The 26,204-nt window shown below is 39.5% G+C and overlaps 1 protein-coding gene across 1 annotated transcript in view; it reads right to left on the bottom strand.

The window, feature by feature from the left end:
- Positions 1–25,204, bottom strand: part of SLC30A8 (solute carrier family 30 member 8) — a 33,963-nt gene extending 8,759 nt beyond the window's left edge. Inside the window, 4 exon segments of the mRNA XM_033125995.1 lie at positions 3,508–3,661; positions 5,675–5,821; positions 15,097–15,296; positions 25,134–25,204. Of these exon segments, the coding sequence (XP_032981886.1) occupies positions 3,508–3,661; positions 5,675–5,821; positions 15,097–15,296; positions 25,134–25,204 (572 nt within the window).
- Positions 25,205–26,204: the final 1,000 nt, after the last annotated feature.

Raw genomic sequence — 26,204 nt, 5'->3', positions numbered from 1 at the left:
TGCAGCACAATAGAGGAGTTGACACTAGCATGTGTTATCCAAAATGGCAGATAGTTGAACTATTAATGCTTTGCAGTGTACTCTTTTGGACTAATTTTGAATACAAGTGTATCATAGAATTTCAACTTTTTCACACAAGGATAGACAATGAAGATTCACCTCAATTTTCTCTTCCACTCACCTAATGTTACTGTGTTCTACATTAAAACTGGAAAGCATCATTGCTTAGGTGAAAGCCAAGCTTTTGACAGTAGGGAGGGGAAATATTTATTGGGGTTCTATTGAATGTCACGCACTGAGCTAGGCTTAAAGCTGAGCTTTGATGGGAGCTTAATTAAGTGTACTGGTTTCAAAGCAAAAAGCAGCAGAAAGAGATAAAACAAAATAAGAAGTACTGAATTTTATCAGGATTGGATTTTTAATCATTTATTTCCTTAATTGTATTCATTTCCACAAGAATTTGAAATTTGAATAATTTCCTTATGGCCAATGGTTTATCGAGAGACTGAAATATATTACCGTATTAAAAATGTGTATATATATATGACATATTGCAAAATTGAATATCTCCTACCCAAGTCAAAGAGATAAACAGTAGGCATTATAAATTATGTACCTGATTTATTTTTCTATAACTTTAAGAGGCATTAGACCAAAGGTAAAATGAACACCTTTTTACTGACGGCCATCAAGGGGTATTTTGCCTAGAAACCTTTCCTGTACATTGTGCAAACAAAGGTTTTAAAAAATTATTGTTTAGTATCATGTATCCCCGTCTATTTTCATTAAAGTGTCTGTTAAATCTCAGGCCACCACCACAAAGCAGATTTAGCTATCCACCAAGATTTGATTACTACATATGTACAGTTTTTAGATCGTCAGTGTGTGGGCAGAAATTCACCCTCAATTAGGAATTGCCATTTACATGTAGTACAATAGGGAATCTGATTTAGTTGGAGAAACAAAGCAATTGTGTAGGATTTCAAAGGTTATGTTGCAGGTAAAAAGGCTAGGAGGGGAGGGAATGTTTCAGACAGAGAAAATTTAGCATGCAGTAGCCTTAGCCTCAGTCAATCGTCCTCTTCCTCGAATCCCTTCGCAACTGCTATTAAAACTTTCTGTCCTGATTTTAGGCCTGCGAGGAATGTGTTCGTTTCCGAATTATGGTTTTGATATCTCTATATTCCGACAACACAGCCTCTAGCAGCACTTGAAACCTATAATCCCAGTTCTGGGAGAAAAGGGTATAGTTACTCAGTATCTTTACCCATAAATAACTACCTACTTGCACAGGGAAGTCAACACTTTTCAGTTCCCTTGTCTTTCTAAGCACCTGCAAATTAAAGTCAAAGTTCAAAAGCAGTTAGCAAAAAAGAAAATGTGGATGATATCTATTTAGAAAGTCATACTCAATCATCAAGGGTACAGACGTATGTGGTAGTTAGCTAGGTGGATCCTTTATCTTCGTGTAGTATTGATACAACTTATGGGATATACGCGTATGACTCTCCAGAAATTAATATTTTTATTTTTCCTGCTGCCTTGTGTACATATTGTTCTCCTTATGCAAAGATGATACTGTTGACCCCCAGTCAGCAGGATATGTGCTCCAGCTTGTCTACTAGTGGTGATAGCTTAGCATTGATGCCCCCAGCGTCAGTGTGAAACACATTTTCAAGATAACTGGGTGGAAATAGGGACCTCGTCAGTGACAGTAGATGAAATACCACTCTGCTAATTGTTTAGCACAGACAATTTTGAGCAATAGTTTGCAAACTTAGGTGTAAGGAACGGAGGCAGGCACAAGGTGAAAGTATCAGAGTGACCTGAGGAGTGTTTTCAAGGTGTGCATACTCAGATTCTCCTCTAATTCAAGAGATTCCTTTCTGCCCTCTCTTAAAAACAACAACAACAACAACAACAACAACAACAACAAAACAGTTTAAATGCCATTCTGCTATCACTGTCTTCTTCATTTTCATGTATAAGCTTACTGTGTAGTGTGTATCACGTTGCATTGCAAGATAGATAGATGATACGTACACAGTGAATAAGTGTCCTATTGCTGCTGCAACAAATTACCACAAAGCCTTAGTGGCTTACAACAACATAAGTGTATATAGGAGTGTGCAAGACTTCATTCCTACTGGAGGCTCTCGCAGAGAATTCATTTTCTTATCTTTTCCAGCTTCTAGAGGTCACTTACATTCCTTGGCTCCAGGCCCCTTTCAAAGCCAGCGATGCATCATCTTTTCTCTAACCCCATGCTTCCCTTTTATAAGGACCTTTGTGGTCGCACCGAACCTATGTAGATAATCCAGGATAATTTCCCAATCTCAAAATCCATTCTTAATCACATTCCCAAAGTTCTTTTTACTGTGTAAGTTAACATATTCAGAAGTTCCAAGGATTAGAATGTGGAAATCTTTGAGGGGCCGTATTCTGTCTATCACAGATGATAGGGTAGGTACGTAGGTAGATGATAGATTGATAGATAGATAGATAGATAGATAGATAGATAGATAGATAGATAGATACGTAGATACACAGATAGATATAGATGATACAGTTTTAAGTAGGGTTGCCCAGAATTAGACTATCAAATGGGAAGGAGCAAATTAACCCAAAGATCAAGAGCCCTGGCCTGAAAACCCCGTTGTCATGAGCAATCAAGTGGTTCATTTGGGAAGAGCAGACCAATATGGCAATGATCACACGTCCAGTAGGACGTGATGACATGTTCCATAAGAATGAGTTTAGACTGCGTGGATGAGAGAATGGACCAACAGGCAGAAAATTAAGAGAGAGTTTAGCTAACACAGGAAGAATTTTCATGCAATCAGAATGATGCAAGAATAAGAAAGAATGCTTTTGAGAGAAATAAATTCCCTGTTATTCTATTAAATATATGAAACCAGTGACCATTTTATGGAGATGTTGCAAAAGAGAATTGAAAAGTAGAAAGAAGACAGAAGTAAATAAAATTTAAGATGCTTTCCAACCCAGCTCTCTGGAAACCCATAGTGTGTTCATGTAATAAAAACTGAGTAGGAGTAAGTCACATCCCATATGGCACCATACTATGCGTGAGAGAGCAGAATGGCGAGGAGCTCTATTCTGAGTCCGGTGGGTCTCGATTCAAATCCTGGCTGTACACTACCTCACTGTCAATTTATTTAACCTCACTGAGCTTCAGTTTCCTAACCTGTAAAGCAGGGGTGTTGAGCATTCAGCTTGATACTATAGATCACACGACCTTAGCACAATCTTGGGCACATAGACAGCATTCAAAATGGTAGTAATTAGAAGCTGATATTAAAGCACTGTTTACTTTAAATTAGCACAACCAGTCTTATTTTCAGTGTTAGGGCCATTTGAACACACTGTGAGGTCTCTACCATCCTTACAAGTGGAGGAATTAAATAAAAAACAACAACAACAACAATGAACACATCTATGTCCAGACAGAGTAAAAGATCGGCTCTGTAGTGAAGGTGTGGGACTTACATAATATTGGCTGCCACTGCACAGCCCGAAACGATGATCATCATGGTCGTCTGGATCTGGTAATCGGGGTACAGCAGGCGCTTACACGCCAGGTATACCAACACACCAGTCACCACCCAGACACATAGGATGGACAGCAGGGCACCAAGGATCTCTAAGGATTCAAGCACACAGAGAGCCATACACAAAGAATTTGTAAATCACCTTAACCTCCTCAAGAGTAATAAGATATTAATGTCCCTTCCCCACCCATCTAAAAAAAAGAGGCTTCAACCTTTCAAACTAGTTCACTCAGTGATTCACAAAGCAAACGTTTGGATGGATTTTAGCACTAAGATGAGGGACTTTGATGTTGTATTCATGAAACACCAGCATCTGAGTTCATTATGCCCCAGGTTACTCAGTAATTTCCAGCAAATTTTTAAAGCACGTTAATTGCTGCCTACCCTTGCTGTTTTCCTTGGGGATTTTGACTTAAGCAGGTGCTAAAGTGATTGAAACTTATTAGGAGATGAAATAATGAGACACAAAGAGTAAAAGGTATTTAGAAACTTAATTTCGCCATAAAACGTTTACAACTTGCTAGTACGAGCACCTTCTGTGGATTAAAATAGTAAAAAGGGAAGGCTTCAGAGGGTACTTGATGAAAAATGAGTTTCATTTGCTAACCCAACATACCATAAACACAGAGGAAAAACTCAGAGGTAGATCAACACTCTAACTGCATTTTTAAGAGCAACAGTAAGGAAAAGAAGCATCAGAATGAAAACCTTTACATTAATATTTAAAGATAAGACAGTGTTCAATCTGCCTGCTGAGTAAAGTACTTTTGCTACACAGGCGTTCCTTAATATCTCACCCAGATCTGTAACTCAACTTGTAAATGGATTCTAAAAACCTACAAGGGTCTAGAAACATTCTGTGTCAATGGTTGGGCACATTCCATAATGTTGACCCCTTTGAAGTGGAGCAATCACATCGTGTCTCAGATTTCAGTCATTTACATAGCTTCTTCCTAAACAAGCTTATCCATGAAATTACATATTGGATGCCCTAGTTGATTTCCACCTCTATGTCTATAGTGGGGCTGCCTAATAGGGTAGCGATCAAGCACATGTGGCTATTTAAATTTAAATTAAGTAAAATTAAAACTTCAGTTCTTCAGTAGGATTAGCCGCATTGAAAGTGTCCATAGCGACATTATACTCTGTATTATAGAGCATCTCCCTGGAAGCAGAGTTCTGTTGAACAGCACTGGTCTTCTAACATGGCAGTGCTCATGAGTCCAGGATGAGAAAGTACAAAGCAGTATTCTACCTCACTGTCAATTTATTGTGTTTATAAAACATCCTGCATTTACAAAACAGCTTTGACCAACGGTGTCAGAAAGGGTAAAGTACAAGGAATAATTTATATAGACGAAGGACAGGTGCTCAGCCCAACGTACTTGTTTTCCAAGTGTAGCTCTGTTAAAGGACTGCAAAAGCATCTTCAGATCCCATTGTCACAAGCTCTTTTTATTGATGTTCATTGCCTTATTTCTATCTCGCTGAACGTTAAAAGAAAGGCGGTTCAAAACACCCACAATGACAAATTGGTATCAAATTAGAACTTCCCGTCATTCTAAGCTTGAAAAACCACAGCCCTACGGTTGTCAGTCTACGAGGTGAGGTCTGTCTAGTGGCACTTTTCAGTGAAGCATGGCCATGTTAGCATGTCAACCACCCCTGCTCTGCCCGCAGTTCTCCTTCACTTGCTATTCCTGACTCCCCGTAAGAGGTTCTTCCACTTCTGCAGCTTTCTTGTGCCTTACTTTGAAAAATGGTAGGAGCTTTATCCCATATTCTCTCCGATGCAGAGTAACTGAGTGAATACATAATATCACGGCTGTCACCACACGCTGAGACCATTGGGCTGGGGTGGTTGCCAAAGTGATACATGAGTTCCTGTTGTCCCATTGGAGTGGAGGAAGCATGATTAACCTGGCTTTTCGCTGAATTAACGTTGTGAGCACGTTCCCACATACACGTCTGTTTTATCCCGTGCACCAGAGAGATATGCCTTTGAGGGATTTTTGAACAAAGCTTTACTTTGTCCCTTTTGTTTTTCTCCTTGATTTGACTCTGAGGCACTACTGTGCCATGAATACTCAATCCATAAACTGTACCTGCTCGGTGCCATCCAAATGTCAGCCGCTTGGAGGGGGGCTTGGAAGACAACCACAAAGAGAAGAGGCTGAGCAGGAAACTGGTCAGGTCAGTTAGGAGGTGGGCAGCATCTGTGACGACAGCAAGACTTCCAGCAATGTGGCCACCTGGGGGGTGCAGAATATTGCTCATGTTAGGGCCCCAGGACAACTAGATTCATATGCACACTATCAAGAGGTGGTGAAAACGCCCCAGGCGCACAAAGCTTTAGAAGAGAAATTAATCTGGATTTCATCCACTTCTTCCCAATTTGACAGGTAGAGAAACTGAGACCCAGAGAGCGGGTAGGATTTGAACAGGTAGAAATGAATTTTGAGGCAAGGCTATTCCTAGGGGAGCACAGGTACTGAGATTGGAAAGTGTGGGCACACTTGGAGAACATCCCGTGTGACAGGGGCATAAGGACTCAAAATGGGCGATGCAAAAAGATGAGGCTGGAGGGGTGCAGGCCAAATTCAAAGGGTCTCACTCTCTAAACTGAGGACCTGGACTTTTGTCTGCAAACCAGATGACAACCTGGCCCACTGATGGGTTTTTATTTATTCATTGTTTTTTGACTTTTACCATAGTCTTTACTTCTTCCTTCTGCTCTCCTAATGTATATACTCTCCACATGAGTTTGAGATCCCTATTATGAATAGTGGGGAGCAGTAAGGAGAAGGAGCAGGCACCTCCCAGTGGGATTCTTGAGTGCAGCAATAATCCAATCATGGCAGCATAAGAAGAGAACTCAAGCCATGGAGTCCTGCCTGACTTGGCTCTCCCTTTGCTGGGCTCCCTCTATTTCCCTCTAGTTCTCCTTTGAGAAAAGACCTCCAGCTTCCAAAATTGAAGTCAAAGGAAAACTTTGTCATTTCCTTCTCGAACAGGGCTTATTGCCTGAGAGCAATAACCTTTATTGCTCTCACTACATCTTCCCAGCACAGAGCTTTCGCTGACTGATACGTCCTCCCAGCAGCTGTTTATTGCCTTCTGTGTTAAAAAGCCATGGAGACTGTCAGTCATCAGCCCCTCCATCAGCAGACTCACCTTGTCGACTAATGATTACAAAAATTTACGTCTGTAGCTCGTAATTGCAATAATCCCCACAGACTGCTGGCTCTAGCTGTAGTTAATAACTGGTTTGTCAAAGTGTAATGGTCTGAAGCAAAGTAGTCTTCAAGCTTGTTACTAAGCTGTCAGTGCAAAAATCAGAATGATTCATTAGCCAAAAAGTAACATTTTGCTAACAAATCAGCTCTCCTTCCAATTACCCTCTGATGTTGCTCTATCTGCCAAACTGGGGCCTGATAATTAAGCTGTGTTAATAATGCATTATTTCTTGCCTGGAAAATGACTGCATGCAGATAAGCAGCATGCCACAATCTCAGCAATGAATAATGGTGATGATTCTATGTGCTGGGCTAAAATCATAGCCTCAGGCAAGGAAATGAAGTCTTTCAGGGTTTCTTCAACAAGCTCAGCTGAGTCAGGGGACAACTGAGAAAGGAAGAGGGCTTGCTTTGGAAGAGGCGTATTAATATGGAGGTCGGGGAACCAAGAACCATTTTCCAACCATCAGATCTACTTAGAACCCCCCAGAAGACTGTGGGTAATCATGCGGAGTGATTCTGGAGCAAACTGTTTGGAGGAGGGAGGTAGTCTGCAACTGAATTTCCATTTGCTTCTGAACCCATGGGGTATTGCTGACAATTAATTCACTCTTCCAGCCACTATTTATCGAGCCCTTACTGTGCACGGTACAGGGATAGAGTATACAAAGATAAACAGAGTTAAACAAATCACAGTCCCTCTCTTCAGTGATCTCATTGTCTAACACCATACTGAAGACGTGCATAATGGGTTAGGGGATTAGAAAATCACTCTCATTGGGGGCACTGAGGAACTTTTCCCAGGAGAGGCTAAGAATTAGCTAGCAGATAAGGGTTTTTCAGGAAGACCTGAGAGCAGGCACAAGAACGGAGAGAAATGAAAGAACTTGGCACTTTTGTGGAGAAGCAGGAGGTAGGGAGTGTTGGAGGAATAAAAGGACATGAGACAGGAAAGGTGGGTTTGGGATCTTTGTATGGGGCATTGTATGTCATGCTAAAGAATTTGAAGGTTATCCTATAAGATAAGGGGATCTACTTATGATTTTGAGGCAAGGTTGTGCCATGTTCAGATCTGTATTTAAGACAGAGATCTTTGCTGGCAATATGGAGGCTGACTTGGAGGGAGGAGAAATTAGAGGTGAAGACACAACAGTAATAGCCAAAGGAAATGATGATAAAAGTATGAAGTGGGGCCGTAGTCCTCATATTTCTAGAATACTTGGCAAGATGTAGACAGCAGTGCACTTATAACAAGGTAGGAGAAGAGCTAAGGACTAAGTCTTGGAAATGGACCCTCCTTAGGGCCTGTGGGGTGAAGATGACAGTCGGAAATCAGGGATCCACTGGGCCGGGGTCTCATATTCACCTCACATTTAGAGAGTTGGTGGTAATTGCACATGGTGTTTTCTGTGGAGAACACATATATGGCCAGGATTGAAAGAAGTAAATGTTTATCTGACAACATTAGCCTTGGTTTCCATTCCTGGACTATTGCATGCTATTAATTTATATTTGAAAAATTCTTTAATTGTCTTATGAATAGAATTACTATCCTATATAACTTGCCAAAAACTTATGGCCTTATTTTAACAAGTATTTAAAACATACCACAGTGTGCATAGGCATATTTGGACATTTCTTAAAATTTTTAATACCAGGAACCTCAAAAACTAGAAATAGTCTAAGCTGCTGAAACACCCTGGCTCTAGTAAAAAGTAAGTTCCCTTGTCAGTGACGCTTGTCACACCACCCAGTTGTATCTTTTACTTACTGAGAGATAACTTTTTTTTTTTTTACTCTGAGACACTTACCATCTTCCCCAGCCTGTTTCCAGCTCTAGCAACCTAGTGCTTCCTCCATCCTTGCTTCACTCCAAGTAGTCCTGCCTCAAATGACTTTTCCTGACCACTCTCAATTTCTTCTAGTAACAGCCCTAGTTGAGCTTATTTTTATGAGTGCACTGTGTCTGTATGTCTGTCTTTGCAAAGTGGGATACAGGTTTACATCTACAATGTCACTTTCCACAATTTGGAATTTTCACAAGCCGTCAGAAAGAGTCCCAGGTTATCAGGGATAGAGTGTACAAAGACCCATTCACAGTGGACACATTGATATATATAGACTTCTTTCATTCCTTCCTCCACTGTGCTCTGCACTCTCTAAGCACAGCTCTACAACCTGGATCTCCTCTGTTCTAAATGTCAATCACTCCGCAAGTCCTGCGGAATGAATTCTGATTCCCCAGCCAGGCCTCATGGTCCTTCTTGGACCCCCAACTACCATTCTCCTTTTATTCCCTGCTGACCATGTTTTACTCCACACCACTGCCTTACATAGATTCTTTCATTTGTAAGGTATAACTGCCTAACAAACCAGCTTCAACAACCACAAGAACAAAATGATCATTTATTGGCTCAAATAACCGAGGACAAATCTGGGTAGGACTGCATCAGGTGCAGCCTAATCCTAAGGTTCAAAAAATATTGTTAGGGCTCTACTCTCTCTCGATTGTTTTTTTATTGTCCTCCCTCTCGACAAGAAAAGTGGGCCTCTGGAAGCTCCAGGCTCATGTCATTTCAGCATAGTATTTGTAAAGGAAAATGAGATTTTGTGCCCCCCCCCCCCAGCCTCCCTATATAACGTCCCAGAGACACTGATGCATACAGCCTGGCATCTTACAGCTGCCAATGAGCATGAGGTACGTGGGCCAGGAGGACCAGAACTGTAACCAGCGCAATGAGTAGGAGAAAGCTTGCTGAATAAGCAGTGGCATCCACTACCTACAGTGGCACCCAAATACGGCGACACATCAGACTCATTTAAATTGCTTCCTACAAGTATGCATGTCCTGTCCTGTTGAAGACCTTTCGAGATATGTTGCCTACCTCCTGGACCACAATAATAATCAGTGTTTCTCATTCAGCCCCCTCCATCTTAAAGGCCCTTCTCATCTCCCTGTAAGCCACCTCTCAATTTCTACCTATCCCCCAAAGCCTTGCTCAAATCCCCTATCCTGCAGAAGTGATCTAAGAATAATAATTGCTTTCTCCAACATGGTCAAAAATGGCTTTAGGGAGGAGGTGAGCTGTGGATTGGAGTCTTGAATCATGGCCAGGGTTTTGATGAGTGTGGGGAATGAGGAAATGCCTTTTGCATTCAAATAAAAAGGCATAAGCAAAAGCTATAGAGACTTGAAGGAACAATTATTATTTTGGATGGGATGAATAAATAGCTGAAACAGAAGAGTCGTGCAGGGAAATAGTAAAAGAAAAAGATTGGTAGTCACTTTGGCTGTCAGATGGTGGAATGACTTGAAAGCTAAAGTAAGAAATTTTCATTTTGTCTGGGATACCAGAGCTTTGCAATATATAGATCTCTTTTACTTGGGGCAGCCACATGGGGCCTAGCACAGACGGAACCAGCCTCTTCTTGTTATAAGCATCTTTGTCAGTTTTTCCCAGTGTTCAGTAAAATTTTCAGTGTTTGCCGTGATGGGGAAATGGCTGTGAAGGATTGAACTAGGCAAAGGGGGGCCATGGAAGAATTTATTTTGTAACTTTTATTTATTTAAGTGTGTTTTCCCAGGACCCATCAGCTCCAAGTCAAGTAGTTAGTTCAATCTAGTTGTGGAGGGCGCAGCTCACACTGGCCCATGTGGGGATCAAACCAGCAACCTTGGTGTTAAGAGCACCGTGCTCTAACCAACTGAGCTAACCGGCTGCCCCAACCATGGAAGAATTTTGAAGACAGAATTAACCTGAGGAGAGCAATGTTGTAGGGAAATCAGCTCAAACTAAATGCAGCTCAAATTCCAAATGATTGTCAGTATCCATTTAATTCCTTTACTGACAACATCATTTTCTTCTGACTTTAAACTGAGGTCAGCACACAAAGTCTAGTTATCAAGAATCAGAAAGAAAGGAGGAAACTGATTTGCTCACTCCAAGTGAATCGCTCCCCATTTCCCCCCTAAAAATGTAAGTCATTGTAAAAGCCAAGTGACAGGGTATAAGAGAAGGGATAAGGAGAAAAGTAAGTTTTGTAAATGGAAGACATCTTGTTTCAGACTATTTAGACAGCAGCTGAGGAGAAGATGCTGTTGATTCTTAGCGTCCACATGGATTCAGGGAAAAGAAGAGGAAGAAAGTAGTAAAGGAAACAAGCCAGTTTCTACATCTTCCTGAGCTGTGTTCGCTTGGGATGGTTCCAGGACTTTATTTGAAAGGCTCTGAATTTCCAGAACATGACCTTTTCAAATCAAGCTTTGAATGGATTCTGTTTTTCAGATTTTCTCTTTTGTCAGTTTCTTACATGAACAATTGATTATTGTCTACAATCCTATGAATTTCAATAATAAAGAAAAGAAATACCACTCTGGCATAGATGTCAGTGGGTTTCCAAAGGGACTTTTCCAGATTGGAACGGCTGAAAGTAAATTATTGCAGCTTCAACCAAGCTATGAAGTCAGTTCCTTCAAAAGACTTACTCTGGCTCTAGAAATTGTGTATATCAATTATGTTTGTAAACCGACTGGAAGAACATTTTTAACAACCCTGGATTTGTCTTGGACTGATGGGTCTAAATTCATTTCCAGTTTTGAAAAGCTATAAAAGTCTTAAGGTATAGGCCACAAGACTCCATAGCTTGAAGAATCAATTAATTCTGATTGCTAACTATTATAGTACAAAAGAAATAGCATAGCAGAGTCCATTTCCCTCCCGTCTAAGATTGTTATTCACTTAGTTCTCCTTTTGCGTAATAGACAGAAATGAAGCTAAAATATTCGTAACATAGCATAACAGGTAACAGTAGTAACAGAGTTGTAGTAGCTTATGATACTATATGCCAGGTAACTTATAGGGATTTAAAATTTTTTTTGGAAAAAAATAATAAGATGACATTACATATCCAAACCTTTAGAGTAACTTCATAGCTACACATGATTTTATTATTAATAAAAAGAAAGAAAAAATAAACAGGAATACACCCTAAGATGTTAAGATATGCAATGAGAATACAACCCTGACAAAACAAAATGGAAGAAGTAAAAAAGATTTTTAAAGCCAAATTTGTGAATTAAAAAACAAGAAAAATTAAAATAATAATATATTCAAGAAAATACATACAAATAATATATCAATAAAATAGGTAGACATCTATCAAGCTAAATCAGGGAAGAGATAATATATAAATAATATTCAAATGAGGAAGGAGGTAGCATAAATAATACTGATAAGAAACTATCATATTTCATTGCATGATAATGAATTTGAAAATTCAATGAGATGAATGATTTTAGAAAAACATAAATGACCAAACTTTACTCAAGAAGTAGAATTTTGAGTATGTCAATTACAGAGGAAGAAGCTGAAAAATATATCAAAGAATTATTTCTAAGACTGTCTCCAAAGTCAGATGATTTATCAGGGAGTTCTTCAAAAGGAAGAGATAATTGCAATGTTATATATACTCTTTCAGTTTTTTAAGAGCTATTATTGAAACTAAGCTTTTCATTTTTATATGCATAACTGATTCAAAAACTTAGGAAAAATTGCTCCAAAACAGAAAACTATAGTTAAATTTGCAGTATCAATAAAGCTATAAAAATCCTGATGAAAATAGGTGTGACTCAGATTGATCATTGATAGAATGGTCCATCACAGTCAATTTGACAGGCGCCATAGTGAGAGCCTAAGAACATGAGCCCTGGAATTCAGACTGCCTGCCCACCTGCAGGCATGGTATGTTACTAAAGCAGAGGACTTTACTCTTTGTGCTTCAGGTACCTTGACTATAAAATGCAATTGCACTTTATAATAGGATCTACCGCTAAGGGATTTTGACGGGATTAAGAAAGGTAATACAATGGAAAGCATTCATCACAGTTCTTGGCACATAGTAAGCATTAAATAAATATTAATTATCATCACCATAATGCCAGAAATGCAAAGATCATATTATATTAGGTAATTTTTGAGTATAATACACATCAACAATGGATCAAAAAATTTTAACAGAATAAATTTAAATGGTATTGGATAAAAGTCAACATTCATCCTTGACTATTTGTTAACAATGAAAAAAACCAGGACAAGGAGAGCATTTCATTAACATAATAAAAATACTTAACCCCTCAGGAAACATATTACTTAAGAGTTAAATAGCTGAACATAATATTCGATTTAGCATATCATTTAACATGATAAAAATATGAAACATACAGAAGAAGTATAACTATTGAAAATGAGGAGAGGTATGGTTTTTGCACAAGAAAGGGTTATCTACTGAGATGGAAAGAATGGATGAGAAAGGAACCAAGGAAAATGGACTGATACATTTAGGATGATAATATTTCATGTATGTGCACTGTTGAGTATAAAATGAATATACAAAATGAAAACTTTCCAGAATACAGAAAGTAACCATCTAGAAAACAGAACACAAGGAAAGTCAGACCCCACTCACCTCTGGAAAGAGTAAACCAAACACTTAGAATAACTATAAATAACTCTAGAAAGAAATAGGGTGTCTCTGTGTTAAAGCAAACAAGTAAAAGAAATAAAACCACACAATTTTGATGAGAGATGTAGAGTATTTAGACAAATGGAGAAACCATATTCCTAGAGGGAAAACTGAATATGTATTTTAAAGAGATTTGTGTTCCCAAATTAATTTATATACCAATAAAATCATTCTTAGATTTTGGAGGGAAGGGAAGTGAACAAAATGATTCTCACGTTTAATTAGAATAATAAACAGAAATGAATAGCCCTTACCTTTTGTCTGTTAAACAGGAATAATAAGGAAAGAACAAGAGATATTATAGCATATAAATTTGCATTACTTAAATACAGAGGGCCCCAAAAAACTGTGTACAAATTTTACGAAAGGAAAAAACTGTATTAAAATTGTACTACTCAATATATATCTATAACAAAAGATGAATACAAGTCATGTGTATACATTTTTTTGGAACCCCCGGTATATTGCTACTGACAGAGATTAGCAACATAGATCAGTGAAACACCTAAGAATGAAACCCTATTGTTTATAAAAATTTGATAAATGATAAAAGAAACATCAAAAATCAATGGAGAAAATATTATTCCCTAAATGATGCTGAAAACTTTGTTACCTATTTAGGAAAAGAACTTTCAATCCTTAGAGAATATCTAATTTAACATTAATTTAAAAGTAAATGCAAAAAATTGAACAACAAAATAGTATTTACCTTCTCAGTAGCTGAGGAAGGCCTATTAAGTACTAAAATAGTGAACGAGTAGTAAAAGAAATCAGCTCAAAACGAAATGTTCAATATAATTTCTATGTAAAATTTTAAATTTCTCTAAGTCAAACCCAAAATTTTAAGAAATTAAGAAGTAAACAACAAACTGAAAAAGTACATGTAATAAATATAACAAGTTTAATATCCTAACTATATAAAGAGTTCTCAGAGATCAATATAGAGAATTACAAATTATCTCAGGAAACAAATGAGCAGCAGACATTAATAGCAAGCAGGAAATGCATTAACGGAAATACAGATCACTGTAAACATGCAAAAATATTCTATCAGTAACAATTAAAGAAATTAATATTAAAATAAGCATATTCACCTATACATTAACAAAGAGTTTTTAAAGATTAAAATAAGTTCTGGTAAAGATTTGGAGAGAGAATCATTCTCATGTGAGCTGGCAGACATATGAATTGTTTCAAGATTTCTGGATAGTACTTTGGCAAGACGCATCAAGAAGTAATAAAAATATTGTATGTCCTTCAACCAATTATTTCCACTTTTAGGAATCTCTTTGAAGGGATTAACCAGAAAGGCAGGCAGAATTTGATTCAAGAGTTTTCATTGCAGCATTGTCCATAAGCAGGGAAAAAAAAAAATCCCTAAATTTCTATCAATAGAGAAATTATTATGTAAATCACAGTGGAGTGTACTATAGAATATTGTTCAGGCATAAAAATGTTTTTGCAGAGTATTTGATGGCATGGTCAAAAGCATTCAGTACTCTCTCAGTAATGTTAAAAAAAAACCTGAGCTTTGAGTAGAAAACATATTGTACAATAATACTCCATGATTTTATTGGAGGTTATCACTGAAAGGCAGAATAGTGATGAATTTTTATTTCCTTCTATTTTTCAACTTATCTACAATACGCACCTTGTTACTTCAGACTTTCAGAAAATATTAACTCTTACTTTAAAAGAAGAAACTCCTGCAACGATGCGGGGTTTTGTTTGCCTGTTTAATCAGAGAAGTCTCTTTGAGAAATACTCACCTACGACCTCTGCGATCATGAAAACGAAGCATATTCCCGAAGCAGCACAGAGTTTCCACTTGGCGTATTGTTGCTCATTTGCCCTGTTCTCTGCAGCCTTGGAGTTGCCATGGCAGTGATAGATGGCTCCTGACTCCAGCTCTTCTGGCTTCTCTCCAGGACATTGATTTTTATTCAAGGTCTTCTGCTGGAGTTCCACACTGTTGATGAGTTTGACAGAAGTGAAAAGTGAATGTGGCTGCAAACACCTCGCTGACAGCCCTACCCATTCTCTGAACCACTATTAGGACACTTGCTAACCAGCTAGGAATTGATGATGCTCAGAAATATCAAGTGTAAGGAACAAGCAATAAATTTCCTTATGAAATATCAACAACCAAAAGTTTTGCTTGTGTTCAGTCAAACTCTTATTCCGTCTCAACCATCAGCAATTAAGAGATATCAAAGGAACAGGAGAAAGGAAGCCGATACATTTTGATGCATTTCCTTCCCAATTACTTCACTTTGAAAAGACATAGGACACTGTCCCACAAATAAAAGAGGGGGTGGGAACAGTGGTAGAACTGTGCATACGACCAGCCTAATGATTCAAATACCCACTGTTGCCCGCCATCACTGTCATGTTCTCCATCACAACATTGTTACTAGGTCATAGCACTTTGTCCCGCTGAGTCCATATGAAACCTTCTTAACACAGCTTTGCAGTCATTCTCTACCAAGCAAAATTATACTGGGAGTTGAAACTTATATTTCCTAAAGCAAGCAGTACATATCAGTTCTGCTTAATATTAATGTTCACATATTAATATAAATAATTATTTAGAGCAGTTTATAGAATTATAGAATGCCACAGATGGAAAGATTGTAGATAACGTTTAGTCTAACCTCATTATTTCTTAGCTAACGTAATTATGGTTCAGAGAGGTTAATTAATTGTCTGAGGTCAAATAGCCAGGAAATGGCTGAGCTGGGATCCCAAGCCTAGTGTTTTTTCCACTACAGTACGTCCATACTGCCTCTCCACCTGAACCTAAAGCCGATGTTTACTGATGCATGTCCACAGGTCTACATATCTTGAACTAATCAGATTTTAGTTTTTTTTTTAATAAACTTATTAGAAGACGTTAATAAGATTCTTAGAATTAAGGATTTTGTATTCATGGCTTTGAAAGGTATAAAAACAGGAACGAATTAGCCTCCACTTGAAGAGCTATTTCATTTGTCGTATCACCATCTGGAATTAAAGCTCTGAAGACTTGGTCTTAGATGATGATGATGATTGTAACTGTAATTATCATTAGATATTTGTTTTTCTCTGAATGAAATAGCATATAGTCACTATAGAAAATATGCAGTTACAGAAAAGCACAAAGCAGAGGTGGAAATCCATGGTAACCTTACCTGCAAGAGACAACTATTATTGATATGTCATTGGTTAGCTTTGTAATATTTATACATCCACATATTTATATACTTTTATACATAATTAAAGAACATATATTAATTAGGATGGTTTTAATTGCAAGTACAGAAAATGCAGCTCATGCTAGGTTAATTGATAGATGGGGATTATTGATTCTGCAACTGAAAATATCTAGAGGTATCAGACTCCAGGTGATTTTATCAGGGCACCAGACCCATTGCTTTGCAGTTCTAACTGTGCTTCAACCTCGGGTTGACTTTCCACACTGTAATGGGATGGTTGCCCAAGGTAATTGGGGTTACAGACTTGCTTTTTCTTATACAGGGAGAGAGAGTGTCTCTGTTCCCAACTGCTAAACCAGAGTCCTGAGTTGCATGCTGATTTGGCCAAATGAGAACCACCCTCTATAGCCAGAAGCATATGGATGGGCTAATTGGCTTAGACCTTGTTACAATACGAAGGTTAGCTACCCCCCGCTATGCTGACTCCTAGAGCTGAGAGTGGGATAAATGCTCCCCACGTTACATGGCTGCAACTCGGAGGGGATGGGCTGGAATGGATTGTGGATGAAATGACAGTGTCCCAATAGGCTCTTACCAAAGATACAGCTTTGGACCCTGATTCTTAGCTGTATACATTGTTAACATTTTCTCAATTTATTAAATTTCTACATCATTATTTCTAACATATAGAGACCATTATATTTAATGTAGATATGTCACAACATAATTAACTGATTTCCTATTATTGGACGATTCATTTTTTCCAATTATTTGCTCATATAAGCACCCCTGTGATTCATATTCTTATAGTTAATCTTTGCTCAATATATTATTGTCTCCTAAAAATGTAATCCTAGAAGGGAAATGACTGGGTCAAAGAGTGCCTACATTTTTAAGGACTTTGATGCGTATTGCCAAATTGATTTCAGAATGTTTGTACCAGTGAGGTTACTATCACTCAGGTTTTTGAGCAGTTCCGAATAACCTGTTGGAATAAGAGCTATTTGGCAAGAGGCACAAAGAGTACTTACATCTATAAACTTTTGCCTTTGTAAAGCACCCTGACCATAAACCACCATATGGTGCACTAGGGTGGCTCACCAATGGTCATCACCTCAGAGGAGCCTGAGAACTAGTAAGAAACCATGGTGGAGGTCCCCCGTTTCCTTGAGCTGAGAAAGCAGCACAGGAAGACAGGGTCACCAGTTGTTCTACCACTGATTCTATGACGCGTGGCTTACTGTGGTCATAAGAAGCTTTACTGAATTTTATACTTTTCATGAATCTTGTGGCCAGAGAAAAGCAGGTGGTAAGCGACCAGGATAGAGAACTTATCCTGAAGCAGTTTAGAAAGTAGAGCAACGCAAGGATACCACCGGGAGCACAGCCTGTGGGCCATGCCGCCAAGGGAAAATGCAAGATACCTGGCCAATTCAAATACTACTCCACGTCCTAGACCTAAGATTAACCAATGTAGACACACTCTGAGCTGATATTGCTTCCTGAAACACTAAACCAGAAATCCAGAAGTGGGCTTCAGAGAGTCCATTGAAATTGGATGCATTGCATTCACGTGCGTGCACACGTGCGCGTGTGTGTGTCTGTGTGTGTGTGTGTGTGTGTGTGTGTGTGTGTGTATTTTATGGAGGGAAGCAAGAGCCCACAGTCGTCACTGGGCTCCTCAAAGGATCTATAATTCCAAAAGAAATTAAGAACCAGAGTTAAAATACATTCTTTGTCCACTCATTCGAGCACAGTGGTCTAAGTGTCTCTAGATACAGTACAGACTTTTGAGCTGAACGATGATGTGAATTCCAATAATTTTTAAAAGAAGGTTCTAAAAAGCAAATGCTATGATGCACCAAAAAATTAAATGTAAGTTTGCTGCCAATGAATAAGTCACCATAGATTCCCACGCATTCGACTATAGTTGAGGCTTTGAAGAGCAGAAACAATAGGCCAGAGTAGATAAATTTACAGTAGCATCAAAGAGAAAAAAGGGGAGAAACAGAAGAGAAATCGGGATACATTAGAAAATTTGGTGTCATTGACCTAGAACTTTGCGTTCATTTTTTTTTTTTAATAAGAATCAGAAAATGGAGCTTTATTTTGTGATCTTGGAGAAGCATTTATTTTTATTTTGTATTTTATTTTTGTTTGGGGGTAGAAGTCAAACCCCTTTGTTTCTATATCTGTAAAATGGAGCTGGGAGATTTTTCCACCCTGTGATTTCACAGGTTGACGACATAAAATCACTTTTTTCCTTTGTGCTTTCACATCACTTGTCCCACTATTGCTGTTAGAAAAGGAGACGAAAGCTGAGGTCCCACTGCATTTCTAACATTTCATGTACGCTCATTCATTCGACACATGTATTTCGTGCCTGCACGCTCAGAGGTGCTAATGACGCCACGGTCTTTGAAACAAAGTTCTGACCTAAGAAGCTGATCTCCTAGCCGAGGGAGACAAACAGGAAATCAGCTGAGATTGACAATGGTTGTGTAGTGTCCTGGGCAGTGACTGGGAGAGGAAAGGTGACGCTGCTGTAAATAGAATGGAAAGGGAAGGCACGTCTGGAGAGGTGATACCTCCGCAGTGAGTCCAAGGATAACCAGAAGCAGACCCAAGTGAAGGAGGAACATCCTAAGCCGAGGGCACTACTGGTGCCAAAGACCAAAGGCAAGGAAGAGCGTGTCGTGTTCAAAAGCTTGTCATGAACAGAAAGGTGACTAGGAGACTGCTGTGGTCTGAAGAAAGAGTGAAATTGGATGAAGTCAACGAAGTCGGCAGAAGTCCGATCATGCAGAACTCTGCAGACCATCCTAAGCATGTGTGGGGACAGAGCCAGGAGTGCAGATTCCAGGCTCTCGGCCTCCCATGGAAAGATGCTCGCTCCGGTAGTAAATGGCCATCACCTCTGATTGGATGGCCGTCAGCTGTAACCAGTGAGCCATTGGCCCCTAATATAACTGCCATGGCTACGCGAGCAGAAAAATGGGGGCTAGCAAGGAGATGGTGGCTGAGCTAGCAAGTGTGGATTGCAGTTAGTAAGTGGGGTTGGTTGGTTGGCAATGAAGTGAACAGCAGATTGCGGATAGTGTGGCTCCTGCTTCCTATGTCTCCAACCCAGCCACCAGTGAGAATATAGTGGTATGACTCCCCCATCTATGGCTCCGTGGGTGTTCCTTTTTGGCCTCACCATGTCCTGTGTTCTTATGTGGGGAGCGGTAGCTGAGACCCTGCCTGCCATCCCGCATGACAGCATGTTTTCCTTTAAAGTCTAAAGGGAGGAAGTTGGAAAGTTTTGAGCAGGGAGGTAACATTATATGGTTCATATTTCTAAAATGATCACTTTGGGTACTGCTTGGAAGGCTAGAGTGCAGAGAAGCAAAACATGGAGACCATTTATTTGATTAAGTGTTTGTGAAATAAATGAGTGATGTGAAAGAAATGTTTTGAGGGGAGAAAGTCAAAGGGAATAGAGACTAGAAATGTTCATAGATTAAAATGTAATCTATTGTCCCAGACTAAGTGTCCTATGCCCCACCCCTTTTTTTAGACAGTTTTATTAAGGTATAATTCATGTACCACACAAATGACCCATTTAATGTATACAATTGAATGGGTTTTAGCATAGTCTCAGATTTGGGCAACCATCACCACAATCTAATTTAGAACACTTCTGTCACCCCAAAAAGAAACTTCATACCCAATAGCTTATTGCTGTAAGGCCCCAACGTCCTTACACATGACCCTACCCCCAGGCAACTGCTATTCTACTTCCTGTGTCTAAAATTTGCCTATTTTGGATATTTCATATAAATGAAAATTTTATAATATGTGATTTTGTGAATGATTTCTTTTATTAAGCATACTGTTTCCAAGAGCTTCATCCATGCTGTAGCATTGGTACTTTGTTGCATTTTATTGCCAAATAATACTCTATTGTATGAATATGCAACATTTTATTTACATATTAAGTTAATGGCACGTAGGTTGTTGCGTTTGTTTTGGCTCTTCTGAGTAATGCTTCTGTGAGAATTTGCGTAGGAGGCTTGGTGGAAGTGTGTGTTCATTTCATTTGTATGTTTTCCTTTGCCTGTTTCTAAAAGCTGCGTGTGCAGCTTTGATTGTCATTCTTTAGAGTGCAGCTTTAGGCATGTAGACTGTCTTCATTACCCACACCCTTGCCCTGGAATGGAAATCATTTTCATCAGGTTTGCTTTGACTGTCGCTTGCCATGGTCGCACTGTGAAGTATTGGCATCACACCCAGCTGTTGACCCTTCAGTTGTTTGAGGATTGCTCTCCTGATGTTCTGAGGCATAAATGACTCCACAGTCTGATCCAATGAAAGTTGGGGCCTGCATTAGTCTGCTCGAGCTTCCGTAACAAAATACCACAGATCAGGTAGCTCAAACAGCCGAAACTTATTTTCTCATGACTCTGGAGGCTAGAAGACTGTGATTAGGTGCTGGGAAATTTGGTTTCTGGTGAGAAGCCTCTTCCAGGCTTGTAGATGGCTTCCTTCTTACTGTGTCCTCACATAGTAGAGAAAGAGAGATCTCTGGTATCTCTTGTATAAAGACACCAGGTCTGTCATATCAGGCTTCCACCCTAACGAGCTCATTTAACCTTAATCACCGTCAAGGCCCTGTCTTCAATATGGTCGCATAAGATTTGGGGCTTCAACATGGGAACTTTGAGGTGACAAAAACATTCAGTCCATAAGATTCAGTCCTTTACAAGGATAGTATTTGAAGCCAATCTTTTTAGCTTGTGCCAACTCCAGGGGGCTCTTTTAACCTCTCTGTTTCTCTGGCCGTTTCTGTTAAACTTCCAGCTGGTCTACCATTTAGCTTGTTGCTCTCATGGAACAACCAGCTTACTTCCCTTGATTGCTCACCAGCAAAAATCGTCTGTCGCTTTCAACAATAAAGTGCCCTTATGCTTGAAATCCCCAGTGTTCCATTCCAAATAAACTTTTAGCTGATGTATTATCAGTTCTCTAAGGGAAAGATGCATAGTCCTCTGTTCTCGTGGCCTGCCTCTGCCCTTACCTCTGCCTCTACAAAAAACCTCTGCAGTGGCACCGGAACTGGCAGAAGAAACAGTGACCTAGTTCTCTGGCAGTGACAGTTCTGCTCTATCAGTGAGAACCTTCATCCTGTATGTGAGTCAGGGCAGGGGTGTTCAAGACCTTGCAGCTCCTGGACTGGAGATTTTGCTCTATGAGTAGGGACTGGGTGGAGGAAGGGGGCCCTAGGCCTCTTGTCCATGTTTGCATTGAATGGAGGTTCTGCAGTATGGAGCTGGGGCAACGAGAGATGCCAGCAGCCTTTGCCCTCGGGGGTGACCTGTAGCCCTCAGAAGGAAGCCGGGAGAAGAGGATCCTGTCTTTCAGCCACACCTCCCCAAAGCAGAGCTTCCCTCACACAGAGCTTGGGGAAGAGGGAGATTAATGGAGCAGGTCAAGGTTCAAATGCCACAGACTCTTGCTTCTTACTGAGATTTAGTAGGTTTTCTAGAATAAATAGTTCTCAAAGCGCTGCATACCTTAAGACAATTTCCAGAGACTTTAAATTGTAGGATTTTCTTTCATTGTTTCCGGTTAAATGGTTGTTTCACTGGGGAAGGAGTTCCATTGAACTCCTCACATCACCATTCCAGAAGTCTTGCCATCCTTCACACACACACACACACACACACACACACACACACACACACACACCACACATAAGGCTCCATACTGAACAGATTCCGGTAATTTGTTCCGCCTATCTGTCCTTGCCCTCACATCCCGGCATTTCTTTAACACATGATTTGGGAAAAAGAGAAATTTGACCCCTCCTACTCAGCACCAAGAAAACCATAATGACTGTGTAGGTCAACTTTATACAAGTATTTCTTTGCTACAGGAGCCCAAAGCAGAGGGAATCCCATCACTGGAACGGGAATTGGAAGATGAGGGGGTCGAGGAGACTACACAGTCGTGTTCACAGCACCTACAGGGTCTAATATTACTACTTCCTGTGGTAAAATGTTTGTAAAGATGACATCCAACATTTCCTGTATAAATGCCATCAAGGGATGGAACCAATTGTCCCGCGCCTTAAATCTGGGACTTGGGACTTTACTTGAACCCATCAAATGTGGTAAGAATGATGCTTTGCCAGTTCTGAGCTTAGGCTGTCTAAGATCTGTCAGAGAACAACCAATCCCACTGTGTTCTCTTGCTACCCCGAACTGCTATATAAAGACCTCCAGGCTAACCTGATAAAATGAGACAACACAGAGAGAGCGAGAGAGAGAGAGAGAGAGAGAGAGAGAGAGAGAGAGAGAGAGAGAGAGAGAGAGAGAGAAGCCAGGGGAAGGAGAACGAAGACCAGTCACATCCAATACAGAGACCCCAGACATGTGAGGAAAGCCTTCTGTGCGCTTTTAGCATAGCCCAGACACCAGCAGAATGCAGCCTCATGTGTGAACCTAGCTGGCTCCACCTGGAGCCCTGCCCATATCCTGACCCACAGAATTTTAAGTGATAAAATGATGGTTGTTTAAGCCACGAGGTCTGGGGGGAGTAGTTTTGCATAGCAATAGATAAATGAAACACTCCTTTTGTGGAATTAGAGAATAAAGATTCCTCCAGGTTCAGTTTCTTCATAGCTGGTAGCAATTTAAACAGAAAGTTGATGATAAGTAAAAAAGAGAAGGAAGGAGAAAAGAAAAGAACTGACAGTAGACAAAGTTATCTACAAAATAGAGACAGAGCAAAATACATGAGAAAGGAGATTGGGGGAAGGTGAGGAAAAGAAGTCAAGAAGTGAGGAAATCAAGGTACATGTGACCTCAGGAGGAAATAGATGAAGGGTTCGGGAGACCACATGATGAAAGTGTGTGTGCGGAAGAGATGGAGGAGGAAAGGGGACGCTACATTCACCATCGGGAGGCATGGGTCCAGATCCCAACTCTGCCATAGCCAGACATCTGACCCGAAGAAAGGCATATATTTTCTCTGGCATTTAGTTTCCTAACTGGTAAAATAACAGATTGGGATAAATAATCTCTTCCAGGTTTATTTGAGTTTATTTGAAAAGAAAAGGAAAATGAGTTTGACATTTTTTATCATCACCATATCCTGAAAATCATACCCATTTATGAGGCGAATGGGACCCTGTAACTATAAGTGGTTCTCTTTATTTGTGTAACAGAGCACCAATGGTCTATTTTAATGAGAAGTGAAATACTGTTGTTTCAATAATATAGAGATGCTCTATTATAATAACAGTATCCCTCGTGTTAATAATTTGCTGTCCAAAATGTCTGCCTGACCTAACATAAAGCTTTGTTGTGTATGATCTCAATAAATCACATTTACAATGATTTTCTAAGAAAGAGAATTCTTATAAGGTGAGATAATAGATTTGCTTGATTCTTTGTCATACATTTTTAAGCAAAATTATAACTCTCCTAAGAGAAAGTCCCTTTGCAGTTGCTCAAACATTAGATGCTATCAAACAGTGTCGCTACTCTTTGGAATATTAATTTGGCTCCAAGAAACAAACACGAACATTACACATACTATTAATGGGTAAATATTATTTTAAATTCTGCTCCTAACATGAATTCATTCCAGATTTTCCATCATTCATTGATATGTACCGAGTGTGTTCTCTTTGCTCCCCACTTGGATTGAATTCCCCAAACACACCAAACTTTCATTCTTGCATGTTTGCCTTTAGCACGAAATTAACTCTGTCTGAAAAGCTTTTCCTCACTCTACTTCCTGTGTGGGTTTTTCTAACCTTCCTCTAACTTCTTTTTTATTTTTCAGTTCTTGGCCTATCACGTCTGAAAAGCTTTTTCTGGCCCCCAAAGCTAGGTTCCCTTGAGGTACTGTCATTGAATGCCCCAGAATGGCACTTAGGTGCAATTTTGTAATTGACTTTTTGTTCCACATTAGACTCAAAGTTTTTTAGAGGACGGAGATCTGGGACTAGGACTATTTTCTTCTCCATTATATATCCAGGTGTATTCAATCAACAGTTTTTAAATAAGGGAAAAGGAATGAATATATTGCATGTGGCACTGTGGGAGATATTAAAAGGTACTAGAACCACGTAGGGCGTTAAACTCAGCTAATTTTATTACAGGGGTGTATATGTGATCATGGTATTACAGGATTAAGAAAATAGCAAAGAATTTTAAGATCAATTTAACTACAATTTTGACGCATAGTTGAACAGCCTGAATTCTTTCTCAATATAATTTGATAAAAATTTACTAACCATCTTAAAAGTGGGAATAATTGAGGAAAAGAAAGGTAAACACCTCACATTGTACATATCTATTTGCCATAAGGAAATCTACAGGTGAAAAATACATTCATGAAGAGCGTCCTTCATGCTCTTAGGCTAAGTAATCACATCAACTAAATAGAGTATTGCGTGTTTCAGGATATGAATTGTACAAGTCAGCCAACAGCTTATAAAATTTTACAAAATGCCCCCAAGTTGTACAGCAGAAGTTTCCAATTTTGAAGCTGTAGGATTTAGGGATTTATTGAGTATTGAAGACACAGAAAATTGTGAAGCAGAAACAGATGTTTGTTACCTGTCTAGTGTGAAGGCATACATCTTGGTGGCTTTGTCATTCACAAGAAAAGTTCTCTCAAGAAATTCCATGGTGGCCAGGATAAGAGGGCATTTGCTATTCTTGTTGTTGTTCTTCTTATTGTTGTTGATGCTGCTCTTTAACTCACTGCCCAAGTTTAAGAGCAAAGCAGCATTACAATTATTCACTTTCCAAAAAAAAAAAAAAAAAAGAAAAATTCTTCCGGGACTTAAAATAACAAGCCTCCTACATCAGTGTTCTTGGTAGGTCTGCTAAAATGACAGCCTCCTTGGAATATCACCTGGCCTCATTCTCTCACCCACAGAAACTCCTTTCCTAGGGAGACTTGCAGGTAGGATCAAATGAAGTGTGTGTGTGTGTGTGTGTGTGTGTGTGTGTTTGCGCACTTCCCATGCTATCTGATTCCGTTGTGCTTTCTAAAAGATAGAGGAACTCAGGCGTTTCCTACTAGTTGCTGATGTAGACGTTTGGTCTTCAGAGCACACCTGGGTGATCTGCAAACAGCTACCTTTTTGTGTGATAATCTTGTTTTTCCCTTTATTTTCCTTTCCTTTTATTTGGGGTGGGAAGTCTCTCTCTCTGTCTCTCAACCTAAAAGCATTTATCCTGACATTTAGTTCTAAGATGACACTAAGCAGTTGTCAGGAATTACTTCTCTTTTCTTAGGACGATTTGGGGATTGCAGTACTGAACAGTGGGTGATTACATGGGTGATTATTAACTAAATCTCTAATCTGAAACACTTCCCGGTGCAGCAGCTTTGAAACCCTTTGACAGCCAGGCAGAGGGCAAACTCAGCTTCTAAATAACAGCCCGCAGCCATAAAGAATTGGAATGATCTGTGTTCTCCATGACCAGGGCCCCCTCTGCGAGGATAAAAGTCTCACTCAAGGAAGCCGTGTCAGGTAAACTGATCACAACTCTTAGGAATGGAATTTTCTGAGCTGATCCCAGAGAGCTTCAACCACAACCTCTTAGGAATTGACATTTTATTTCATTGCAAAGAACTTTCCTTTCCAAATAAGAAAAGATAGCCCGACAGCAATATCC

The sequence above is a fragment of the Rhinolophus ferrumequinum genome, chromosome 14 (assembly GCF_004115265.2).
Source record: "Rhinolophus ferrumequinum isolate MPI-CBG mRhiFer1 chromosome 14, mRhiFer1_v1.p, whole genome shotgun sequence".
Classification (NCBI taxonomy): domain Eukaryota; kingdom Metazoa; phylum Chordata; class Mammalia; order Chiroptera; family Rhinolophidae; genus Rhinolophus; species Rhinolophus ferrumequinum.
This window is presented reverse-complemented; position numbering and strand designations above follow the sequence as displayed.